Raw genomic sequence first — 25,074 nt, forward strand, 5'->3', positions numbered from 1 at the left:
TTTATTCAGCTGTGTCGGAAAAAGGCAAGAAGGCAATCGATTTGGCGGCAGGGGAGGAGTTCTACCTGGGCACTTTTCCTGCTGCTAAGAAATTCAGCACGACCAAAAGTAGCTCCGGTTGCGGTTATGGGAGAATGGAATTGGGTTTATAGTGTGAAATAAAAGAACAGCTGCCAAGGAAAGTGAAGCTGTATACTGAGCCGTCCGTGAGGAATTATAATCAAATATTAATGCGGAGCATACCATACGCTTGAACAACGTTGTAACATCAAGCAGACTAGTAGGTGTGAGTAGAAGAAGGTGCCCAGAATGATGGATTTGCGGAAAGAGCACATCTCCCTATCGCTGCCGCTGGGGGATTCCGTTGGTGGCACCGGATCGAGAAAAAGTCTGAAGAGGGTAAGTAATAGTGCTGTTGCGTCTATCAAATACTACAACTTACTCGGTTTATGGGATTAGTCGCAGTCGTAGTTTACTACGGAGGGCTCAAAGTGAAGTTTGAATAGAACATCTCAAACTTGATGGGAATTTCCTGGTAGCGTCGTGGTCAAACTGGGCGGGGATCCCATTTTATAACGCGATAAGACATAAACTTGTTTTGAATACATCTCGCGTAACATTTAAAAACGGCCCAAAAGCTTTTGTAAACAAAAGCCAGAAGACCCTTTACACGCGAACCGAAGTACACCCACGCAACGTAACAACATCATCGTGTAGGGGAAATTCTCCTGTTACAAGTTTTGTTTAAAAAAGCTTTTTGCGTCGTTTTCAAATGTTACGCCTGTCATGATGCTCTGAATAGGGTTTTATAATCATTCACGCAGTTTTGTGGATCAGTGCTGTTTTAGAGACTCGGACTCATTTGTTGCGCTTGATAATAAAACTTGTTTATGCAATCGTGTTTAGCAAGACGTGAACTAAGCAAAACTTTTTTCTTATCAGTACGTGATCAGAACTTCAAGAAGTAGCTAGCAATAATGATCTACGAAGTCTTTCTTTGGCATAAGCAAGTGAGTTAAATTGTTTACTCCTTTAATAAGTGAATAGGGTGAGAAGAAAGAATTTCAAAACCACACAATCCGTTTCCGTTGGATAGCGCCTTCAACTATTCTGCTGCGCTCAATATACTGCCCTTGAAAACATAAGTGTCCCATATGAATAGAAAATCGAGCAGAGCTGGAATAGGTACAAGGCGAACGAGAACGACCCAAATTTGAGTTTAGTTCATTCATAATCGCCAAAAGTGCAGGAACTCAGCGATGAGTAAATTTGCCTCATGGTTTCCCGTGAAAAATCTCAAAAATCTGCCGGAAATTGAGGAAAATTGACGAAAATTGTATTGATCCTAGGAGTAGTATCAATGCACAATGGTCCCAAAGGCGTATTTTGGAAGACAAAAATGTTTACGCTAAAACCGTTGGTTTTAGGCATATGGTGTATTGGGGAAAGTTTCTTCATATTTTTGGGCCAATCTTTTCATGTTAGTGAAATAAGGGTGGTCCATAAAAAAATGGTGAAATAGTTCAATGTTCTAGAATGCAGAACAACCGATTTGCAGCAACTTTGCTCAAGACACCAAATTTCCATCTCTTATGGTTCATGAGTTATGAATTTTTCAAACAAGCAGGTTAGGGTGGCCCCTGAAAAATTGGTTTTCTATAAATATCTTCATACGTTCATTTCTCGTAAGATTGATGGTCTAGACACTTTTAGAACTTTCAATGATAAATAATTTTACTGAAGCAACGAAGTTGCTATCTTTTTTTATTAGAAAGTTAAAGGCGATTGCACTTTTCAATAGTCAATATCTCTAAAAGGAGCAAACACGTTTTCAAAATTTTGATTCCATTCGAAACATCGTTGTTTTATACATTTATGGTGGGTAAGACCCGTACTCGAAAAAAATTCACCAGACAAAAGTGTTCGCCAAAAATTTATTTTAAGTCGGATTTTCTTGAAACTTTCAGGGAATGAACTAATACATATCAGGCATAACATTTGATAACGGCACAAAAGCATTTGTAAACAAACTTTCTAAGGCCCTTTACACGCGAACCAAAGTACGCCCACGCAAACCTACAACATCATCGGATAGGTGCAACTATCAACTTTCCGAAAGTGGTATTGGTTTGCGTGGGCGTACTTTGGTTCGCGTGTAAAGGGCCTTAGAAAGTTTGTTTACAAATGCTTTTGTGCCGTTATCAAATGTTATGCCTGATATGGATTATGTTTCGACATAATTACTTTATTCAATTTCTTTTCCATCGCTGAAAGCCCGCACCTTTCCCTTAAGACCCCTAATTACATTTTGTGCAATGGTGGAGCCGACCTTTTTGGTCACTTTCATCCATTCTTTCTTCAACTCCAGCTCGCTCCTAAACACCTTGGACGATTTTCGAACTTTGGCCTTCATTATGGCCCAAAATCTTTCCACCGGACAAATCTCTGGTGCATTTGGGGGGTTGGCGGTTTTTGGTACAAAAACAACGTTATTGTCTCTGTAGCAATCCAACGTTGATCGCGCGTAATGGCATGATGCCATGTCCGGCCAAAATAATGTCTCACCTTCGTGGGACCGCAGGAAGGGCAACAGACGCTTCTGGAGGCACTCGGTGCGGTAAATTTCGCTGTTGATGGTACCCATTGTGATGTACGGTTTACTCAGTTTACCGCATTATTTTTTGGCGAATTTGTCCACTCTCTTCTTCCTTATGTCTTCCGGAACATCAAACCTTGATTTGGCAACGTAGAACTCCAGCCCCGGTATCTGCTTTGCGTCTGCCTTGATGTAGGTTTCGTCATCCATAACCACACACATCGGTTTCGTTAACCACTCTCGATAGAGCTTCCTTGCGCGGGATTTGGCCGCCGTGTTTTGTTGATCACGCCGGTTCGGTGCCTTCCGGACCTTGAATACACGAAGCCCAGCTCGTTTCATGGTTTGCTGAACGAACCAGGCGGAACACTTTGCCTTCAGATCCGCGTCGCGAATCGAAAGGTTCGGATTACGCTTGAAATAATCCAACACCTTCCGGGCCTTCACAGGGTCAGCTGTCTTCGATTTTCATCACTTCCAGACCACCGCTCGGTTGTCTGGGACTCCTTAAACGATTTTACCACCCGTGACACAGTTGTATGGGTGATTCCCAGTTGTCTTCCGATCCATCTCATGGTCGCAGTCGGATTTTCCATGACGGCGCGCAAAATTCTCCGGCGATTTTCTTCTTGTTTCGATGACATCTCAATAACCACTGAACCGATTGTTCTGAAATTTTGCACATGTAAACAATTGGGTTCTTTAAGGGTATTTAGGTAAATGCATATTCGCAATCTGCATTAAAAATGGAACCCAAACCCAAAATTTCATCGATTTTGGTACACTGGCACTATTTTAAATAAGTACGATTACATTTGCAAAAATCACCTTATTAGCGCCCCTCGGTGTCACTTTGTATGGGAGCGAGCTGTCAGTTTGTTAGTTTAGTGTCAAACAGTGAAGTTATTATTTTGCTTTAAATCTTGATTTAAAAATCGAGATGAAAGTGTGTGGGTTCGAAAAAAATATTGCTGTGCTCCGAAGACGAAGCTCTTTCAGATGATGTATAAAAAACGATACATTTTTCAAAATTAAAGAATCCAATTCACTCCAAACTAGTTATACCCAGATTTTCATCAATTTTTACCAACGGATAAAAATGGTGCATTTTTTTCGAGTATAGCCTTATATTCTAAAACATCAAACATGGCCTACTGAGACTGTATTACAAACCTTATTAAATATTACAATGGTCTATTTTGCCTGGAGTTAGTGATTTATAAATATTAAAAACAAAGTACAAGGATAAATTCAATGATTTTTATTGTTTAAATGCCCAGTAAGTTTGACAAGTATCAATAGTTGACATTTAAAAGTTTAAGAGCATCTTCGGGTAGAGATTCGTCAGTTTGGTTATTCCTGTTTCTGTTCATCAGCGATATAACCGGATCAGATGTACAGTACTGGACAAAATAAATCATACGCTCAACCCAAAAAAGTACATTACATCATATTTTTGCTATTTTGCACGCAATTTCAGCAGTATATTCAGAAAAGTTCAAGTATATCTCATGGTGCATTCAATTAGCTGAATGAAAATTGTTATTAGGGGAAATGACGGCTTCGGCATGACAGACTATTTTCGGCAACCCAAATTGAAACACTATTTTCACTGGATTTTCTTACGAAAGCGCTTCGCTGAATGCATGCAAACGATTCTTTATGCTTTCATCTTCAATTTGACTATATTTTTACCACTGAGAAAAAGCAATCTAGTAAGGTTTCCTTGAAATGAAACACACGCACTACAAATTGTAGCTGATTTCGAGTTGCCGATAATAGAACAGCAGATTTACATACAGTTCAAATGGAACGGTTGCCGAAGAAAAACTGGTTGCCGACAATTCTCGCTCTCACTAGAGAAGATTGGAGCTTTGTAAAAGCGTTTTAAAACAGTTTTTGACAATTCTTTCGACTGAAATTGTTAGAGCAGCTGGCAGCAAAAGATTGTAAACAAACCAATACTGCATATGTGTGCGTTCCATAGAGAAAAAGGCTATAGAAAGAGAGTCGCTGCTTAGGTTGCCGAGAATACGTAAATTCCCCTATATTCTGCTGTTTTTGTTACAAATTTAAATAAATATATGCTCACTTTTGTGCTTGGACAAAATAAATCATACACTCCTAAGCTTTTATTTTTTAGCCATCGAATAAAAACAAAATCTGAAGATTTGGCATCACGGCGTAATATTTGACAGTTCTTGTTCCGGGAAGCGTGCGCATCGCACCATTGTGTTTTGTTTGCGTCATTTGAAAAGTGAAAAATGTCGGGAAAGCAGATTTCGCTCGATGTTAGAAATTTGGTGATTCGCGATCGTGAAAAAGGAAACGAAAATTGCCGAAAAGTACTCGATCTCAGTTGGAGCTGTTCAGCACATATGGAAAACGTACGAAACACGAGGAATTGTGAGGAATTTATCCGGACAAGGACGTCATCGTGCGACAAGTAATCGTGACGACATCAGAATTGTTCGAATGGCTAAGCAGAATCCGAAGTATTCGTCGAGGCATATTGTGGAATCGATGGATCTCAATGTAAGTCGACGTACTGTTCGCCGGCGACTTGATGAGAGCGGTTTGAAAAGCTGTTTGGCATCGAAGCGTCCTTTTATCAACAAGCGGAACCAACGGAAGCGACTGGAATTTGCTAAAAAGTACGCCGGAATGACTGTGGACTTCTGGAAACGAGTTCTGTGGATGGATGAGAGCAAATGTTGAGTTATTTGGACAGAAAAGGCGATCAAGGGTTTGGCGAGGTTCGCTCTTAAGGAACCATACATTCAAAAGACGGTTAAACACGGAGGCGGAAATATCATGGTATGGGGAGCATTTGCGTGGTCTGGTGTTGGAAGCTTGGCTCATATAAAGGGAATAATGACTGCAGATGTGTTCATTGACTTGTTAAGTGAAAATCTGGAAGTTTCGCTACTGAAAACTGGTATAGACACGAAATGTTCACCGTTTATTTCGCGCTTACTGTTGATTACGACAAGAATAGTGTAGATTCTTTCAAGCAACTCCTTGTTCAGTCCAGTTATTTCACATACTGTACGGCACTCTCTGAAAAATTTGCGTGCAGTGTTCCCGTCATTTCTTTTACCTCCGCTTGGTAATGGTTCACTTTTATCCTGAGGCCAAGTTTCCGTTTTAACTCACTCCTGTTTACAGCACATGTCAGGGCGTGTCTTCTTGTATAAAAGTACTGGTTTATTGGGTGTCAAGGTAATTCAGTAATAAATGAAAGGTGGTACATTTGATCAAGGTGTTCAAGGGTGTATCGTTAAGGTGTTACAAATACAACATCCCCCCATTACCGTAAAAACATGTAATCAAATCAAAAGAACAATCATGGAACAAATTGTGCCAATCTAGCTGGTTTTCTTATTTCACGTTTTGGTCTGCTCACTTCATCTCGATCCATGTCTGCTTGAACGGATGGCTGCTCAGTTGTTCTGTTTTCAATCTCGGTCTGGTCCTGTACTGCATCCGAAGTCAATGCACCTTCCATCTTCTTCGAACTATCCTTGTAGTTATACCGTTCAAAAACTGTTTGCTTTGATCCTGGATAATGCTGATCCTCAGTCTCCTTCCTGGGTGTTGTCGTCTTCGTAACCGGTTCTGCATTGCTGTTCGGTGTCCTGCCTGTGTTTCGGTATCCTGCATGTGGCTTCACATGAACTGCACTTCTACGATAAACACCACCATCTTCAGTTTCTACTTCGCACGACTGATTCTGGCACTTTTTATAGAGCTGTTTCATTGCTTTAATGGCTGATTCTGCTTTGCCGTTGCCTTGTGCGAGGTACGGAGAAGATGTTACATGTTTGAAGTGCCACTCTTTTGCAAACTTGGCCCACTCCTCATTGTCGAATAGTGGACCATTATCCGTAACCACGATTTCTGGTGATCCATGCCTTGCGAAATTCCGCTTACACACGTTAATTACATTCTTCGTCCTGGTATCGGCGATGAAGTCTACCTCCACGAAGTCGGAATAGCTGTCAGCTACTACCAAAATAGCATGTCGTTTTCCATTCTTATGGACCACTACGGGATCAATATTTACACGTTGGAAGGGATATTCTGGGATTTGGTGAGTTCTCATGGGCTGTCTGGATTGGCTGGCACTGAACTCCATACACGCTTCACAATTTCGTATGTAATTCGAACTGTGGTCCGTCATCCCAGGACAGAAGAGCGATTCTCTAGCGACACGCAAACTGTAGTCGATTCCTAGATGTGCCGTATGCAGGCTGTCCATGAACTTTTTTCGAAATCGCTTTGGCACCAAAACTCGGTCTTCCTTAAAAATGACTCCCTGGCACGTCGTCAGCTCGTTTTGCAACGCTCGATAGCTTAGTAGCTCGTCTTCGATGTCTTCCTTCTTTTCCGGCCAACCATCAATCAATATTCTGTGCAGCTTGGAGAGTGTTTGATCCTTCTTCGTTTCTTCAGCAATTTCCTTGAATCGTTCATCTGAGAGCCTGATCAACTCCACCACGTTGACATTCGAAATATCCTTGAATGTCGCATCGACTCGGCTACTTCGAAACGATTCGGCGTCTCCTTTGTTACCAATTTGCTCGATTGCTGTTCTTGATAGAAGGTCTGCAATATACATTTCACAGCCTTTTTTTATACTGAACAACAACATCGTATTGCCGGCGCCGGTGGTGTAGTGGTAAGCGTGACTGCTTTCTAACACCCCAGTGGGTCTGGGTTCAATCCCAGCCGAGGTCGGTGGGATTTTTCTGAGGCACAAAAATCTCTGGTCACGTCTTCCTTCGGAAGGGAAGTAAAGCCGTTGGTCCCGGCCCATGTGTGTTGTGAATGGGTGCGATATCCTACGCAGGTGTGGAAGCTGCCTTCCTGCACATTCGGTTGCCGTCAATGGATGGCAATCGATGTCCGTCGGTGATTGGCACTAGATTGCGGAACAGAGACCGACGTTAAAAAAAAAAAAAAAAGAAGAACAACATCGTATCGCTGCAACGTCATCATCATCCTCTGCAATCGAAGAGGTACTTTCGTAATCGGCTTCTTGAAGATTTCGTCGAGTGGTTTATAGTCCGATTCTACAACTACGCGGGACCGTCCTGCGACGTACTGATCAAAACGCTTACATGCGAACACTATAGCCAAACACTCTCTCTCGATGGGTGCATAGTTGCGTTCTGTTTTTGTCAACGTTCTCGACCCGTATGCAATTGGACGCCCCCCTTGCAACAGAACACATCCTACACCAGCTTTGCTCGCGTCACATTGTATTGTCAGTTGTTCGTCGGGATCGTAGTAACGCAGAACAGGAGTTTGTGTCACCAAGCGCATGATTTGCTGAAAAGCTTCAGCAGCCGCATCGGTCCATCCATACTCCTCGTCGTCGCGGGGCAATTTGCGGAGAGGAGCGCTGACTTCTGCTAATCTGGGCAAAAATTTCCCAAGATACGTTGTCAACCCTAAGAACGTCAACAGTTCCTTCTTGCATTTCGGCGTTGGAATATTCAAAACGGCGGAAACTTTGTTTGGATCTGGCATCATTCCCTTGTCGGTCAGTACATGTCCGAAGAAAGGGACCGATGATAGCACAATTTTTGCTTTCGCGCGATTCAGCTTCAATCCTCGCTCGTGGCACCTCTGCAGGACGTCTTTCAGGTTCTGATTATGATCCACCATGGCCTTTTCTACGGTGTCTCCACATCCAAAGACTATAATGTCGTCCGCCAAGCACCTCTTTCCTCGAATCCCAGACACCATTTGCTGTTGCGCTTTCTGATAAATCTCTGGGGCACACGAAACCCCGAACGACATACGTTTCCATCTGTAAACTCCCATAGGTGTCCAAAATGCTGTCAGATCCGAGCTTTCCTCGTCCAGTTGCAAATGCCAAAAACCGTTCTTGGCATCCAGTACCGTGAACACCTTTGCTTTGGTGAAGTCAGGCAGCATCTCTTCAATAGTTGGGATTTGATGATTCGCTCTCCTTATCGCTTGATTGAGTTCCGACGGGTCCAAGCAAATGCGCAGCTTCTCATCTCTCTGCACCTGTACCAGGTTCGATAACCATTCAATATGACCGACCGGCTAAACGATTTGCTTCTTTTCTAATTCATTAATCTTTTTCTTCAGTTCCGGAAGGTAGGCCAGCGGGATACGGCGTGGTTTTTTGCTGTACAGCTGCAATGGATTTATCAATTTCAATTCGAAAGGATCCTTCAAATCTTCCTTCACCCTCAAATACGTCTTTGTACTTACGAATTATCTGGTGGCAATCTTCGTGTAGCGATTCAATGCTGTAAATATCTTGAATTTTGATGATTCCAAGGTCTGGGACTGAGCTGACAAAGGTGGTGGCCGGGTTCTATTTACCACTACGAATGCTAACTGTGTGGTACCTTGTTTCAGCTCTACATCCAGATTCACCGCGCCTTTAGGAATGATAATCTTTTCAGAGTAACATCTTAGGCTTACATTTGTAGCTTGCAGCCTGTGTTCACTGACCAAACGTTTCAAATCCTTGTAGCAAAGCACGTTCACACGGGAACCTGTGTCAACCTGGATATCGCGGTTCTTGCGTTGGGTCCCATTCAACACCTTCAGCTGCACCATTATCTTTCCGTTGCTATCAATTCCATGACTGTCCACTTTTGCAATGTCGACGAATTCACACTCTTCTTCTGTGTCGGAATCTTCCGCGTGTGATGAGCTGTCGTTGAGCTGTCTAACATTCCTACGCCGGAACTTGCTGTCGGATTTCATACGGCACACCCGTCGAAAGGGATTTAATTTGCCGCATTTCAAGCACTCTTTGCCCCATGCCGGACATTTGGTTTTGTCCCTTTGATGTCTTCCTCCGCAATAGATACACGCCTTATTCGTCTTCTTCGTAGCTCCTACTTTCAAGGCGTCTGCCGTACTCATCGACGGTCCTTCTCTGTGGGACATTGTTTCGTACTTCCGTCTTCGATTTGTTGGTGTTCCTTGACCTTTTTCACCATGTCACTAACTGGGATGTCACCCGATTTCAGCAACTCTCTCCTAACTTGATTGTCCAGCATTCCCGCAATTAATCTCTCTTTGATGAGGTTCATCCAGTTGATTGGCCGCAAATCCACATCCTTTAGCTTTCTTCCTTAGACGTTTCACAAATTCATCGAATTTTTCTCCCTCTCGTTGGCACAGAGTGTTGAAGTCTGCACGATCCACTCTTTTATCTTGCACTGGAACCAGATGCTCTTCGATTTTCTGCAATATTGTGGCCGTAGCACCTCGTTCGGTTTCGGTAAGGTTCATCTCCTCCAGCAAAACTACTCCCTCTGCGCCAATAATCGCCATCAACGTTGCCACTTGTTAATTTGCCGGCTTTGCTGTAACGCCCGCGGCCAGAGAATAGTAGCTCCACTGTAGTTTAAACACTTTAAACGCCTCTTCATCATTCATTCCCAGCTTCAGGGGTGCTGGAACGGGTATGCCACTCATTTTGCAACGGAATGTAAACCGATTTTTCGTATGCGGATACCGTCCTGACGGCCGATTTTCTGCATGTACCGAACGCGGAACCGACTATTACTTCCTCAACACGTAAAATGACTAGATTTTCCACGAAAAACAGTCAATTTTTTCCAACTTCTGACAGCACATGTCAGGTCGTGTCTTCTTGTATAAAAGTACTGGTTTATTGGGTGTCAAGGTAATACCATAGAGGTAAAAGGTTGGTAATACAGTAATAAATGAAAGGTGGTACATTTGATCAAGGTGTTCAAGGGTGTATCATTAAGGTGTTACAAATACAACAACTCCGTATTGTGATTTATCGCTGATGAACACTTTCATTCGATTTTGCCACTCGCCACGTTGGCTTGTCCATCTCCGATCGATAGAAAATCTTTAAGAACACCTCCATCGTCCTTATTGCTAATCAAAGAAGGCTTTGCCGTTGCGTAGCGCACGTGTAATGAAACAATTTAGCTTGACGGTTTCAAAGATACCATAGGTTGCTACACTGGAGTCGCTTTTTACGCGGATGATACGTCCCGCGTAAAAAAAAAACCGCGTAAAAAAACCGCGTAAATTCCGGAATCCGCGTAAAAAAAACCGCGTAAATTCCGAAATCCGCGTAAAAAAAAAACCGAGTAAAAAAGACCGTGTAAGAAAAAACCGCGTAAAAAGCGATATACCGCGTAAATTCTGAAATCCGCGTAAAAAAAAACCAAAATCCGCGTAAAAAAAACCGCGTAAATTCCGGAAACCGCGTAAAAAAAACCGCGTAAATTCCGAAATCCGCGTAAAAAAAAAACCGCGTAAAAAAAACCGTGTAAAAAAAAACCGCGTAAAAAGCGACTCCAGTGTATTATCACTGCTTTATATGGACGCTAAGATTCAAATATAAAGGGTGTCCACGATGAAATTGCCACACACAAAATTGATTCGCAAAATTCGAGTTTTCATCCGATTGCCATCAAATTTTCAGGGATTGAGAAATAACTATTAAACTTCATTTTACCATTTTACTCGTATTTTATTTACAGTCCATACGCAAATGCCCGCACCTTGGCCTTAACCCCGGCCATAAGATTCTGCACAACCTGTGAATCAACCGTTTTTTGCATGTAAACCCATACTTTCTTCAGTTCCTCGACTGTCTTCACTACCTTAGGTCGTTTAAGAAGGTGCTGCTTCATAATCGCCCAGTACTTCTCGATGGGGCGGAGCTCCGGAGTGTTGGGAGGGTTGAACATTTTCGGCACGAAATTGACCTTATTGTCCGCATACCACTTCAGCATGTCCTTGGAGTAGTGGCATGAGGCCAAATCCGGCCAGAAGATTGTTGGGACGTTGTGGGCCTTCAGGAGAGGAAGCAGCCGCTTCTGGAGGCACTCTTTTATGTACATCTGTCCGTTCATCGTGTCCTGGGTCACGAAAGGTGCACTTCGCTTCCCGCACGTGCAGATGGCTTGCCAAACCAGGAATTTCTTCGCAAATTTGGACATCTTCTGAGTGCAGACATGCTCCGGAACGCTGAACTTATCCTTGGCCGTGAAAAACAGGTTGCCGGGGATCTGTTTGAAGTCGGCCTTCACATATGTTTCGTCGTCCATGATGCAGCATTCAACTTTCGTCAGCATGTTGAGGTACAACTTCCTGGCACGGGTTTTGGCGGACTTGTTCTGCTTCTCGTCGCGATTAGGGGCCTTTTGTACCTTGAACGTTCGAAGCCCAGCCTTAGTTTTGGCCTTCTGGACAAAACTTCGGCTTAGGTGCAGCTTCTTAGCCACATCCCTAACGGAGGCGTTCGGATTTCGGTTGAAGGCCCCAACTACGCGGTTGTGATTTTTGGTGTTGTACGGAATACTTTTTCCTTCACTTCTGGGCTTCCGATCGGTGGTCAACCGTTCCTCGAACCGCTTAATCACTCGCGACACCGTGGAATTCGCGATTCCCAACGTTTTAGCGATGGAACGATGCGAGAGATCCTTGTTCTCGTGATGAATGCGCAAGATTTTATCACGCACGAGCTGTTCTTTCGACTCCATTTCCGCGAGTTTTGATCACAGGACTTTAAAACTTGCAGGATGTAAATAATGCACTATGAACTAAATCCACCCAAATTTTCATTAAATTCTACCCAACGGTTAAAAAGTTAGAGCAATTTCATAGTGTGGCAATTTCATCGTGGACACCCTTTACTGTATATGCTTTGGAATAATCTGTTAAAACCTCACCTAAAAATCTCACCTTTGTCACAATGTATGAAAACATTGATTTCTCGCAAAAAAAAAACTTTGTTCTAGACACTTTTAGACTTTTGATGGCGCACATTTTTGCCCAAGCAGTCAAGATACCATCTTCTTCATTTGAAGAGTTATGTCATGTCAATATGAATTTTTAAAAATGAAATGAAAAGCTTTAAACAAAAATCGCTCTCGCAGTTTTCCCACCATAAATGTAAAAAACAACGATTTTTGGAATGTAATTAAAAGTTTGAAAATCGATTTGCTCCTTTTAGAGATATTGACAATTGAAAAGTGCAATTTTTTTTTTGAAGAAAATTGCCTTTACCTTTCGAATAAAAAAGATAGCAATTTAGTTGCTTCAGCAAAAATATTTGACATTAAAAATTCTAAATGTGTCCAGAACATTGTTTTTACGAGAAATGAACGTATGAAAAGATATTCATAGAAAACCCTTTTTTTTTTCTTTATTATTGAGATTTTTAGCCGCAGGCATATCCCGTTTAATGGTAACATGGAGAGGGCGTTTGAAAGATCCAGTGAGGCTCCCCTTGGCTATAAATAGTTACAGTGGTTCATGTCATATTATACATATTATAAAGATGTAAAACAAAATCGTAATCCGTTAAACGTTGGCAAATGTGGGTTTCTGAGATGATAACAATATTGATGTTAGGAGAATAGTCCGTTAGGTGTTTGCAGGATGATCAGTTGTGAAATGGCAAATCTCATAGCGTGGACAGAAGATCAGTTTTTCAGTGTTCACTCGGCTGTCGACAAAAGCAGGCCACTCTCGATGTGTGCTACGCGATCGTCTGTTTTCTCGGCAGCAACCATTGTGTGGTCCTCCTCATTGTTCTTCATCAGCAGTTCTTTCGGTCGATGCGTCGTCGACTTTGGAAAGCAACCGTTTCGTGATGAGTATGTGAGTGCTGACCACGTTTTGCGTCCATTGCTACAATGGACGCGCTCTGACCCTCGTTGGCGTACAACAATTTGCCATACAATGAAACTACTGGAAGCAGATCCCGTTCTGATGGAGGAGGCTTTTTGGATAGCGGAAGATAAAGTCTTTATTGTGTTGTACCTTTTGACTATAGTTTTAAGATGTATTGTATAGTGACCAAGAATCCTCGGCTCTGTAAAGTTAATTCGGTTGAGCCTTATCAAATAAATAAATAAATAAACAAAAAAAATAAGAAGATCAGTTTTTCAAATTTGTGTGTATAGTTCGGTGTCCTTCAGGAAGCACAGTAAGGCAGATTCGTGTGAAGAATCGTTACTTAGAACGTCTTGCACTCCAGCGTGGATACCATACAGACGTCGATGATCCTCATACTTGGGACAATTCACAAGTATGTGTTCTACTGATTGTTCTGTCTGGCATATATCGCACCGTTTGTGCCTGTCTGGTACTATGGAATAATCGTGGGTGACTCGAGTGTGACCCGTTCTTAGACGCGGGTTCGTTGATCTTTCCAGCGGGGCTGATCAGTCCATTTCTCGATGTCACCTTTCACCTTTCGCAAAAATAGCCATCTTTCTTGTTGCCAGCTTTGGGCCCAAGCATCTTGGATGATCGCTTTAACCCATGTTTTGACGTCGTCAGCTGGCGTTTCATTGGTATACAAATTTGACTCCCGACCGACAGACGCCAGATGGTCAGCGGTTTCGTTTCCAGCTATTTCGACGTGTCCGGGTATCCAGGCAAATCGAAGGTTGCTATTAGCCGCATTGTGTATTGCTTGGATCCACGGGTGGCGATTCTTGTAAGACTCGAGCGCCGAAAGTACACTTGCTGAGTCAGTGAGGATTGCCGTAGGACACGATGAAGCTCCAGAGGTAGCTAAAAATATGGCGACAGCTTCGGCTGTGAACACGGAACATGTATCAGGTAGGCGATGAAAGTAGGTTATAAAACCAATTTTTCAGGGGCCACCCTAACCTGCTTGTTTAAAAAAATCATAACTCATTAACCATAAGAGGTGGAGATTTGGTGTCTTGAGCAAAATTGCTGCAAATTGATTGGTCTATCTCAACCAATAAAAAAGTTCGCATTTTCAATTCACCATTTTTATGGACCACCCTAATTTCACTAACATGAAAAGATTGGCCCCAAAAATAGGAAGAAACTTTCCCGAAGACACCATATCAGTGTCAACATTTCAAAGGGGCGTAATTGCTTTTGTAAACAATGGCTTTAGTCATTGATTTCTCGCATATTAAAGCTCACCTCTCCAAGTTAACAATGCTAGCTGGTAGAGGAAACATTCCTCTACCTGTTGGTGTCATTAATTTTCGTGTGTGTGCTTTTATTCGCGCGAAATCGATGGCTAAAGCTATTGTTTACAAAAGCAATTACGTCCCTTTGAAATGTTGACACCTATGCCTAAAACCTAAGAGAAGAGGTGACAATACTGGGGCGAAAATGAACCACTTTTCTGTCAAACGTGAACCAGCTCCTGATTGACCGATTTCATGTGCGTAAGATAGAGATAGAGATAGAGATAGAAATAAAAGAGGAAGAAGTCAATTGTCGCCTCTTCCTCTTAGCCTAAAACCAACGGTTTTACCGCTAACATTTTTGTCTTCCGAAATACGCCTGTTTACTTCCTTTAAAAAGCGCATTACTGCTGCCAGTGTGGAGGGATCATCACCCAGCATGTCGCGTATGCTATAGGGAAGCCCGTGGAATTCCCGCAGGTTCTGATACTGAGGGCATACGCATAGATCGTGCTCGATTGGGACTGGAGTTCTACAACCGACGCAAGTCCTGTGGAACGGTGTTCCACCGAAATTGTGCGAGATCTTGGTGTGACCGGTCCTCAATCTTCTGATCCCGCTGGTTCAACTGTTCCGTCCATTTCCGTCCATTTCCTCGTCATCCCTTTGATCCGTCTGATGAAACGGGAGCGGTTTTGGGCCCACTCTGCGTCACAAGCTTCCCGTACTTTGCTCACGATCCAGCGCTTGACATCGTGTAACGGTACTTCGTTGGTATAGCGAGGGGCAGATGGTCCTGCCCCAGCCAGAAAGTCAGCTTCAGAGTTGCCTGGTATTTCGCAGTGCCCAGGAACCCAGCAGAATACCTTGTTTGGTGGCGCGGACTTCATAGTCGCCTGTACCCAGGGATGAGTCGGGGCCTCAGATGTCAGGGCTTGTATGACTCTGTGCGAATCCGTGAGGACCAGGATCGGTCGGTCGGAGAGCGTTGTAGTAGCGATGAAGATGGCAGCAGCTTCAACAGAGAAGACACAACATTGCGGCGGTAAGCTGCAGCTGGTTGGTGTGATGTTTCCGGCTAGACCGATACCGACCCCGGCCCGAGAGCGAGATCCGTCCGTGTATCGGTGAGTGAGCGTGGGGTATTTTTCTCCTAGCATTTCAGCTACAGTCCTTTTCATGGCCACGGAATTGTCTCCGGCTTTGAATCTGTCCTTAATCCGGCTTTCGATTTTCGGTAATGGTGTTTGCCAGCATTTGTCTCCGTGCCAGTGGACCCTGGCCACTGGGGGGAGATCTTCATTGGCAGCCGTGTTTGTTCCCCTCGTCGAGGAGGAAGATCCCTTGATTTCCGGATGTCTTCCAGATGAAAGCAGCGGCTTTGGTTGCGATAGCTGCGGTTATACGGAAGCGGAAAGGCAGGATGCCAGTGTCAGCGGGCGTGAATGGCAGCAGGCCAGAGACAATCCGGACGTAGGTGGCAACCCGTACACAAGGCAACTGTCGCTAATTGCACTCGCCACATGAAAACGGATGCTGCGGTTGTTCGATCTATTCTGTCGGGAAATGGTCCGGATGAGATTCACTCGACTGCGGCAATTTTTCTTGACTGCACTGAAATGCTGTTCAAAGTTGAGGAATCGGTCAACGAGAACTCCCAGAACTTCAGCGGTATGGACTGGTCGTCGATTTTGATCGGTGGTCCGCTAATTCTGTGTCGAGAAGAGCAGACATGGCACCTGATGCTTTTAGAGGGTGATAATTCAAAGCCTACTGAGTGGGCCCATCTGGCGACGGCGGAGACTGCCGCTTGGACTCTCATCCTTGTACGTAGTGGCGTGGGTCCGTGGGTGACGATGAGGATGTCGTCGGTGTAGACGAACACATATATGTTTCTAGGTAGTTGACGGAAGACTCCGTTCATCGCCACGAGAAACAGGGTAACGGCGATAACCGATCCTTGTGAGACACCCGTTTCCTCGGCGAAAAGCAGGAATTTGGTGTTGCCGACTGCGACTCGGAATGAGCGGTTGGATAAGAAGTTCTGAATGAAGTGAACGATAGGTCCGTTAAGACCCCAGTCGATTAGTAGCTTAAGGACGAGGGGCTTCCACGTTCTGTTGAAGGTATTCGATATGTCGAGTGCAGGCATACCAAAAGTACCGCCTCATGACAGTATTCCAACGGCTGTCGCATTCTTTTTTCTACGACAGCCTTGAGATTGAGCTATAAGCGACAGCCCACAGTGAGGCTGTTATACGACATGCAACGTTGGCGTCTTGTGCAGTACACGACAGCTAGTTCTTAGTCATGTATTTTGTTCGTTCGGCTATGACAGCCTCGGATGGTCATTCGTAACGTTCCTCGTACATACAACAAGCAGTCCGTCAAACTACCGATTCGTTGCTGTTGTCTTTGAAATTTTGTTTGCATGTCGTAAGACTGCTACTACACTACCAGTGTGGCGCCGGAGCTCGTTCGTGCTGCCCATTTCATAATTTTCATCCGATATGTTTTAAAAACGCGCGGTCTTCAGCGAAAAATATAAGCCTACCCGACACCAACCTGACTTCTACCAAACCCCAAGCCGATGTTGGCCCGACATTGATCCGACATAAACACAGAATTGACCCGACATTTGGCCGACGTCGACCATAAATTGACCTTACATTGATCCGACATGGGGTCGACATATTTGTTCGGGATCATACTTGTGGATTTCTTCCATACTCAACTGCCGTATATCAATTGTATATAATGTCTCGTGACAGCCACTTGGGTAAGCTGAGGGATTTCGTCGGTTTGTGAAGGCTGTTATGACGACAAAAACATTGAGAACTTGGTCATAAAGAAATGTATAAATACAGCCCATTCGGTTCTCTACGTTCCAAGCACGATGATTTTAGCAAATTGGGTATAGATGCGACTGTTCTAATACAGCTTTCATTCGTTCGTGTGTGCGCTGTTGCCACTACACTTCGAGTTCAGATCTGAACATACGGTAACAAGCGGTAGTAAAGCACACAAAGCAACAGTCAATTCAGGTATAAACCAACTGTCGCGAGGAGGCTGTACTATTTGAAAGCCTGGTCGAGTTATACCAACAATCAATACGAAACTAACGATTTTAAATTGGCTCACCACTTTAGTAGCCTATTGGTCCCAAGCAAACGATTAACGTACCCTATTCTAGTTGAAATTCTATTACTACACTATGTTTGTTTTGATTCGCTATGAAAGTTTGACAGATAACATCAGGGGTGTGTGGATTCATGCAGAACATGCAGGGGTGAGTGAAATAGCTTGGGACTGCTTGGGACCGTTGTTCTGGTACTGAGTGAGCCAAAAATAATAATGATTTTCTTCGGGACCCAGTGGTCTTAGAGTTACCTCTATGGTTATACTATCTCGGTGTGCAGACCACTGGTGTATGCGTTCTTAAGAACTTCCCCTAGAACTTCCCAAACAGGAAGATGTCCCAATGAGTGGGGAGAAGAGCCCACCCTTTATCCACGAAATGTTATCAACAGGTAGTTGGCATTCCCACTCTCACCGTCCAAATCGCTTCAATCGATTCCCTTTTGTATATGTATTTAAGATTTTATGTTATGTTAATGTTATATATATAATGAATCATCACTTCTGCGAGTCGATTGTTATGATTATTACAAGGGGTGGTCACTCTACATACTTATTTTGCGCCAACTTTTGTCTCAGTGTGCCGGCAGTGCCAAGTGTCATCAGACTGAATGTCTGATAATGGCAATGACTCTCGGTAAGTTGCTCCCCAATTCTCTTGGAAAAGGACTACACTGAACCTAATAAGCAACGGCCTCGCCCACCGAATCGAAGCTTCGAGCGAGAACGTTCTCCGGGGAGGCACTTCCAATTTCCGACAGGACAATAACTTCTACTGGATTGGAGTATGATGTGGACTCGGATGAACCACAGGTGACGGTGGTAAGTACCCGAAGCGAGCGTGCATTATCAGAGGAAACTGGTCCAGATGCTCTTCAGATTCTGATGAACGCTTCCGGGAGGAGTTACTCCTGAAAGCCATCGACTCAGTCACAGATGCGTCGCCAGTGTTCTAGTGGGAGTTTCAACCGGAATCAGGCTTCCCTGGTAGAAGTGGACAAATGGAAAGAAGTATGATGTCTCTGGCGAAAAGTAGTGCCGACCTGAGAACACCTGTAAAAGCTGGGGCGCTGTTGATGATAGAGAAGCAAACGCCGGTGAAGATTCTACCTCCGAACATGGTCCAAGTGATCATCGATGTCAGTTACGATGAGGAACGAATCATGGAACTGAATGTCGGTTGGCTGATCAACGAAGTGGTGAAGCGTTACGGAATCAAACATGGTAAACGAACACTGATAAAACTACTACGGCCAGATGGTGGCCTTTGTATGGACACCGATCCCCTTACGAGCTTCTGTGTCTCGGATTTCATAATCAATTCGTACCTCATAGAGTTTTAAAAGCTGCGTTCGGACTTCTTCTCCGCCAAGCCTATACATATTTTATTTTCAGCGCTGGGTTACCAGGGTTGTTTCCGAGAGCTAAACCTATCCTTTAACCAACGCTCCGATGTCGACTTTCAGGAGCTCACCTTCAAGCCCAACAACTGACCAATCAACATCTTACAATTCCACTTAACCTCATTCGGCTGTGATTTCAGCTCCGTCACGAATCTAGCCTCTCCAAAACGATCTAACAGCGTCTTCAATCGTCCCTTCATTTCCTCCTTCAGGGTATCGCTCCCCCCAATTACCAAATCACTAATCACATTCCGAATCGGCATTATGACCAGTAGCAGTCCCTTCACGGTCATCTTTTCAACTTTGATCAAATTGTTCTGAAATACCAAAGCCTTCCGCACCAGATCCTTGAACAGTTCGATCGTCTTAAGTGGGGGTTCTCCGATCTCGAAATCTTCCGGTAGCGACTCCAACACCATCCGCAAGAATTCCAGTATCACCTCCAGATAACAGTTGTACTTGGCAACGGTCATCGCCTTGATGACCTCGCTCATGAGACATAACACATTGCATATTTCTCACTGTAAAACATCGTCACTAAAACATTACCGCCATCTGTTTATACACTGTGATGGGTAGTACCATAGAGGTAAGGTTGGTAGTACGCTGACCAGATGGCGGTAGCGTGTAAACGTCAAACACAAGGGAATATACTATGTGCGCAACAGGTGGCGGTACTACCAACTACGATACTTTTAAATTTATCGTTAAATGCTTGTTCGATGAACAACTTGCGAGTGTTATGTCTGTTTGTCTGTGCTGATACTATTCAATGCACCAGCTAACCAATCCACTAAACAACTAATAGCATTTGGTCACAGTTGTGGAAAAAATCGAAAAAACAGACATATTTGCATCTCAAGCTGAACATTGCATTAAGTAACACTAAGTAACATTGACAGATTCTCTTCGTCGACTTTCTCTTTGTATCCATACGGCCAGGTATTCTCAGTACACATATCGATAAAAGAAGCCTTCATCTAGCATCTAATACGACAAACACAACAAGAAACGGTTATGTGCTCAAGTTATCAATGAAAGAGAAAGTCGATGAAGAGAATCGATCAATGTTACTTAGGACCTAATGCAATGTTCAGCTTGATCTCTCAAAAGCGGGGAGAAGTCTAGCGGGTCGTCAAAAGTTAGATCGACAGTGAGCATGCATAAGGGCCTATACGCGATGATCGATTCTCTTCGTCGATTTTCTCTTTTGTTAATAACTCGCTAGATTTATTAACAACCTGTTACTACTCTGCATTGAACAAATTCTTGAAAATTGTTTCGCTTAGCTGTAGCAATGCAAAGAGAAAATCGATGAAGAGAATCGATCATCGCGTATTCGCCCTTATGAATGCTCACTGTCGAGATCCACTAATACCCCCTTTCAATGAAAGTCCTGGTTTATGAAAACATTGGAACATTGCTGAGAACGAGCATTTTGAAAAACAATTCTCGTCCTACGGGTTACACCTGCTTGACGGTTGCCATTCCTAATCTTATATGTTTTGGCTTGCAACTAATGTAATTGAAACTCAGCATAGTTAGCAGTAAGTTTATTTTTAAATATTGTCAAATATTACCAATATTAACCACAACCTATATTGATAGCCCTACAATCTTCTTCCCTTCCTTCCAGCATTGGAATCAACTGTCCCGTTTCCAGAAGAACCTGATCTGGATAGCACTGATAGCCGTTGGTATCTTTGTGTTCTTCCTAATCCCATACGATGACGCTGCAAGCCGGGAGTCCCGATTCGTCGAGCGGATGGAACACATTCAGATTGCACCGTTCAAAGATCGGGTAAGTTTTTGTCTAATGTACTTACTGTACCTTTACTGTTCTGGGGCTCGTGGTTAAGGTAAATGGTTGAGCACAATTCAGTCAACTCATGTGATTCGTACTTGCTAGAAGAACACTTCGTTACACCCCCCTCATTCACACACACACATTTTACGCAAAGAGCGCGCTTTTCTCAAGCACTTGACCCCGATAAATCCCAACAATCGCAATTTGGTTTCTCTTTTTCCACCACGTCCTACTTTTTTCCCCCTTTGAATGCAGCACGAAAACCTAGGCCCACTGCATCTTGCAGCGGAATCGGCACTTCATGATAAGGGGTTACTGGAACGTAGCTTCCGCTCCACGGATGGCAGCGAAGTGAAGGAAGTCAGCTTGGTTGGGTCCAACAACGATATTCGCGGTCTTGGAAGAAGACGGGCTGCTGCTGCCGCTGCTCAGGAAAGTAAAAATATGATGGATGAGCCTCCGGCAATGAATAGCAATGACGACGACAACAACAACAACAACAACAACAACAATGATAACCAACAACCGTTGGTTGAACAGAAGCTGGACGAACCGGAAGCCAACAATGGGGATGACGAAACGGCAACGTTGCAGGTTATTCAGAAGGAGATTGTGGACAATGAAGAGAACGTGCTGGAGGAGAACCGGCGGAGTGATAATGCCAAAGACTTTAAGGTAGGTGGAAGGAGCTTTTCACTCGGCGGCTTTGATTTCGTTTGGCTTGCTTTTGTTTGTCGATTTCGTGGGGATCGGTAGCGGGATGGATTCGAAATTCTTCCGATGGTGTAACTTACTTGTTTTGGATTTTTCAAGGGACCAACGAATGACCGACAACGAGCTGTGATAGAGGCATTCCTGCACTCTTGGCGAGGCTACAAGGAGTTTGCCTGGGGCCATGACAATCTCAAACCAATTTCGATGAGCTATTCCGACTGGTTCGGACTGGGGCTGACCATCGTTGACTCACTGGACACGTTGTACATCATGGATCTGCAGGAGGAGTTTGACGAGGCTCGCAGCTGGATCGAGCAGTATTTGCGATTCGATGTGAATCGAGATGTGAATCTCTTCGAGGTGACCATCCGGGTTGTGGGAGGATTGTTGAGCACCTACCATTTGAGTGGAGACAAGATGTTTTTGGACAAGGCTTTGGATTTGGGACAACGGTTGTTGCCTTGCTTTGACTCCCCGTCGGGAATTCCGTACTCGGATGTCAACATTGAGACGATGAAGGCCCATCCGCCCAAGTGGTCACCGGACAGTTCCACTAGTGAAGTGACGACGCTGCAGTTGGAGTTCAGGGACTTGTCTAGAAGTACGAATGATCCAGCTTTTGAGACGGTAGGTTTTTCGAAGTTTCCAAAAAAAATCAGGACATTATTTAACCATTTTATTCCACTTGTAGGCCGCTGCCAAAGTGAACGTTAAAGTCCACGAACTGGAGAAAAACGAAGGGCTGGTTCCCATTTTTATCAACGCTAACACCGGCCAGTTCCGGAACTTTGCCACAATTTCCCTTGGCGCTCGGGCGGATTCCTACTATGAATATCTCATCAAACAATGGATCCAGACTGGGAAGAAAAATGATGACTTGTAAGTGTTTTACCGTCTTCTAGCTGCAAATTGAACCTCATTCTAACTATTTGCAGCATCATTGACGATTACAAAACGGCCATCCGCGGGGTGCTGCACCAGCTGGTCCGCGTCACTCCCAACGAAAAGCATCTCTACATCGGTGAGCTAATCAACGGCAAAGACTTCAAGCCGAAAATGGATCATCTCACGTGCTACCTGCCGGGAACGTTACTCCTGGGCTACAAAAACGGTATGCCAAAGACGCACCTCAAGCTAGCAAACGATCTGCTGGAAACGTGCTTCCAAACCTACATGAAACAGCCCACCCAGCTGGCCCCGGAAATATCCTACTTCAACATGAACGGCGAATCCGAAACCGACATCTACGTCAAAACGAACGATGCCCACAATTTGCTGCGGCCGGAATTCATCGAAAGTCTGTACTACTTCTATGCCATCACCGGTAACAAAACCTACCAGGACATGGGTTGGACTATCTTCGAGGCCTTCAACAAGTACACCAAGGTGAAGAACGGGTACACGTCGATCGGGAACGTCAAAAATCCACTGAACACCCGCCCGCGGGATATGATGGAGAGCTTCTGGTTGGGCGAAACGCTCAAATACTTCTATTTGCTGTTCAGCGACGACCGGAACGAGATCGATTTGGACAAATACGTGTTCAACTCGGAGGCGCACCCGTTGCCCATTCGGGACGAGTGAGGGTTAGCTCACCGTAAGCCGCGTAGCAGTGTAGACGATTTTATCAGATCCATTCAGAATTCCACTTCCTTTTTCCACAGAGCGATGATTTTACGTGATTAGGAACCTTGCGTTCGCCAAAGCGGAGCAGTTCCACGCGAAATAGGCAATTGGGGCGATTTGAGTCTTTTCGGGTTAAAAGAAACTTTGTCTGTTGTTTTCGACACAGGGGGGAATATGAATCTTCCATCGATATTATAGACCATTTTGGTTCAAGCGTCATGTTTCAAAAGGGCGTATTGGCACAAAACGTGTTTCGTAAACTATTGATAGCATCGAAATGGACGAATTGTACAGAATTGATGTTAAAGTGCAGTGCAATAATGTTAAGAACGTTGCCAATCAATAGCAGGCATCTAAGATGATTGAATTAGTCGTTAAAATGAATGTTTAAAACTTATTTTGTGAATGGAAGGGAGAAATTACTCTAATGTTGGCCTATGGATCTAAGATTGGGCCCATCGCTAAAAATCTGCTATTTATCAATTTTATCTAGATGAACGCGTCATTGGGACGTTACTAATGGATATTTTTGGCGGCTATTGAAAATTAAGTCGATTGCTGAATTTATGCATGGGCCCAAATAAGGGACATTTAGGCCGACATTACATCCATTTCCCCTCATATCTAATTGTTTCATAATTCCGAAAAAAAAAATAGTATTTTAGCTGAAATCAGCATTTGCACGCTTGATTTTTGAGGTACATTTGTTTTTTCAAACATAATGCCAATGAAAACATATACCCCCATTTAAAATATGAGGCTCAAACCAAAATGCTCTCTAAATCTCTAAATAGAAGATTCATATCCCCTCAAATGGTGAAAACCTAGACAAAGTTTCAAGGACCAAATCGGAAAGGTTCGGCTCAGATTTAAGCTTTTTCAGGCAGATTTAGCATGGAACTGCTCAGCGAAGAAAACATAGCACAAAGTACACTCTCAATATTAAAAAAAAACACAGTTGATAGTTAGCGAATTGATTGTTGTTAAATAGTAGTTCAGCATTCGGTTAAGTTAACCTGTAGTTGTAAACCCAATCCACAATTTTGTAAAGACTTCAAACTAGGTAGATTATATTTATTTCTCTCTCTTTTCTTACCAGGAAAAAAAGCAATCCGAAGGGAAGGAACATTGTAGAAAACACATCTTCTAGATGAAGAAAAGGGAAAATTAGCAATGAATCTAAGATTGGAAGGCTTAAAAACCGTGGCAGACTATTTAGGGTTAGGATTGAAAATGGTGAAGAACACAGTCTAGTCTCGGAAACATAATATGCGATTCGATAGCAGTGTAAGTTTAGCAAGTAAGGCATGAGGAGGGAATATAGTTTCAAAACTGGCATGTCCCTCGTCAAGGGACAACGTACAAGATCGATACAGTTAGAATGTGTATTACATTGTGTAAGGTAAGGTATTTGATATTAAACGAAATTAAATAAAAGACAAACATTGTATGTAATTTTTACACGAAGTGTTTCATTGCTATGTACGGGATTTGTTGCCCCTGATTCCTATCATGAGATTCTGACCATATAATACTAAGGCGGATTCGTCATACTTTATCAGGAAGAATAGACCTACTAGATAGATGAATGTTTAGTTCTGAAATCTCTGACTATCCGTCGCTAGTATACCAATAATACCTTCGACATACATGATTGTAGTACCTTTAATGTAGTACGTCGATTGTGGTACTGGATTGGAGTACAACGGTTCTCCACTCATGTCAGTCGATGGTATAATATTAATTTGCTATACTTCTTCTTCTTTCCTTTATTCAACGTCGGTCTCTGCTCCGCAATCTAGTGTCCATCACCGAAGGACATCGATTGCCATCCATTGA

General features: G+C 43.6%; 1 protein-coding gene across 1 annotated transcript; it reads left to right on the forward strand.

Moving 5' to 3' along the window:
• On the forward strand, positions 1-24,671 carry alpha-Man-Ib (alpha-Mannosidase class I b). Its single transcript, XM_065222483.1, has 6 exons — positions 1-399; positions 20,725-20,889; positions 21,151-21,570; positions 21,709-22,236; positions 22,301-22,488; positions 22,545-24,671. The coding sequence occupies exons 1-6, from the start codon at positions 310-312 to the stop codon at positions 23,191-23,193; spliced, it is 2,040 nt and encodes a 679-aa protein (XP_065078555.1). The 5' UTR covers positions 1-309; the 3' UTR covers positions 23,194-24,671.
• Positions 24,672-25,074: the final 403 nt, after the last annotated feature.

This window comes from Ochlerotatus camptorhynchus, unplaced genomic scaffold (genome assembly GCF_037179485.1).
Source record: "Ochlerotatus camptorhynchus isolate MF236.1 unplaced genomic scaffold, CSIRO-AGI_Acam_v1.1 ptg000170l, whole genome shotgun sequence".
Classification (NCBI taxonomy): Eukaryota; Metazoa; Arthropoda; class Insecta; order Diptera; family Culicidae; genus Ochlerotatus; species Ochlerotatus camptorhynchus.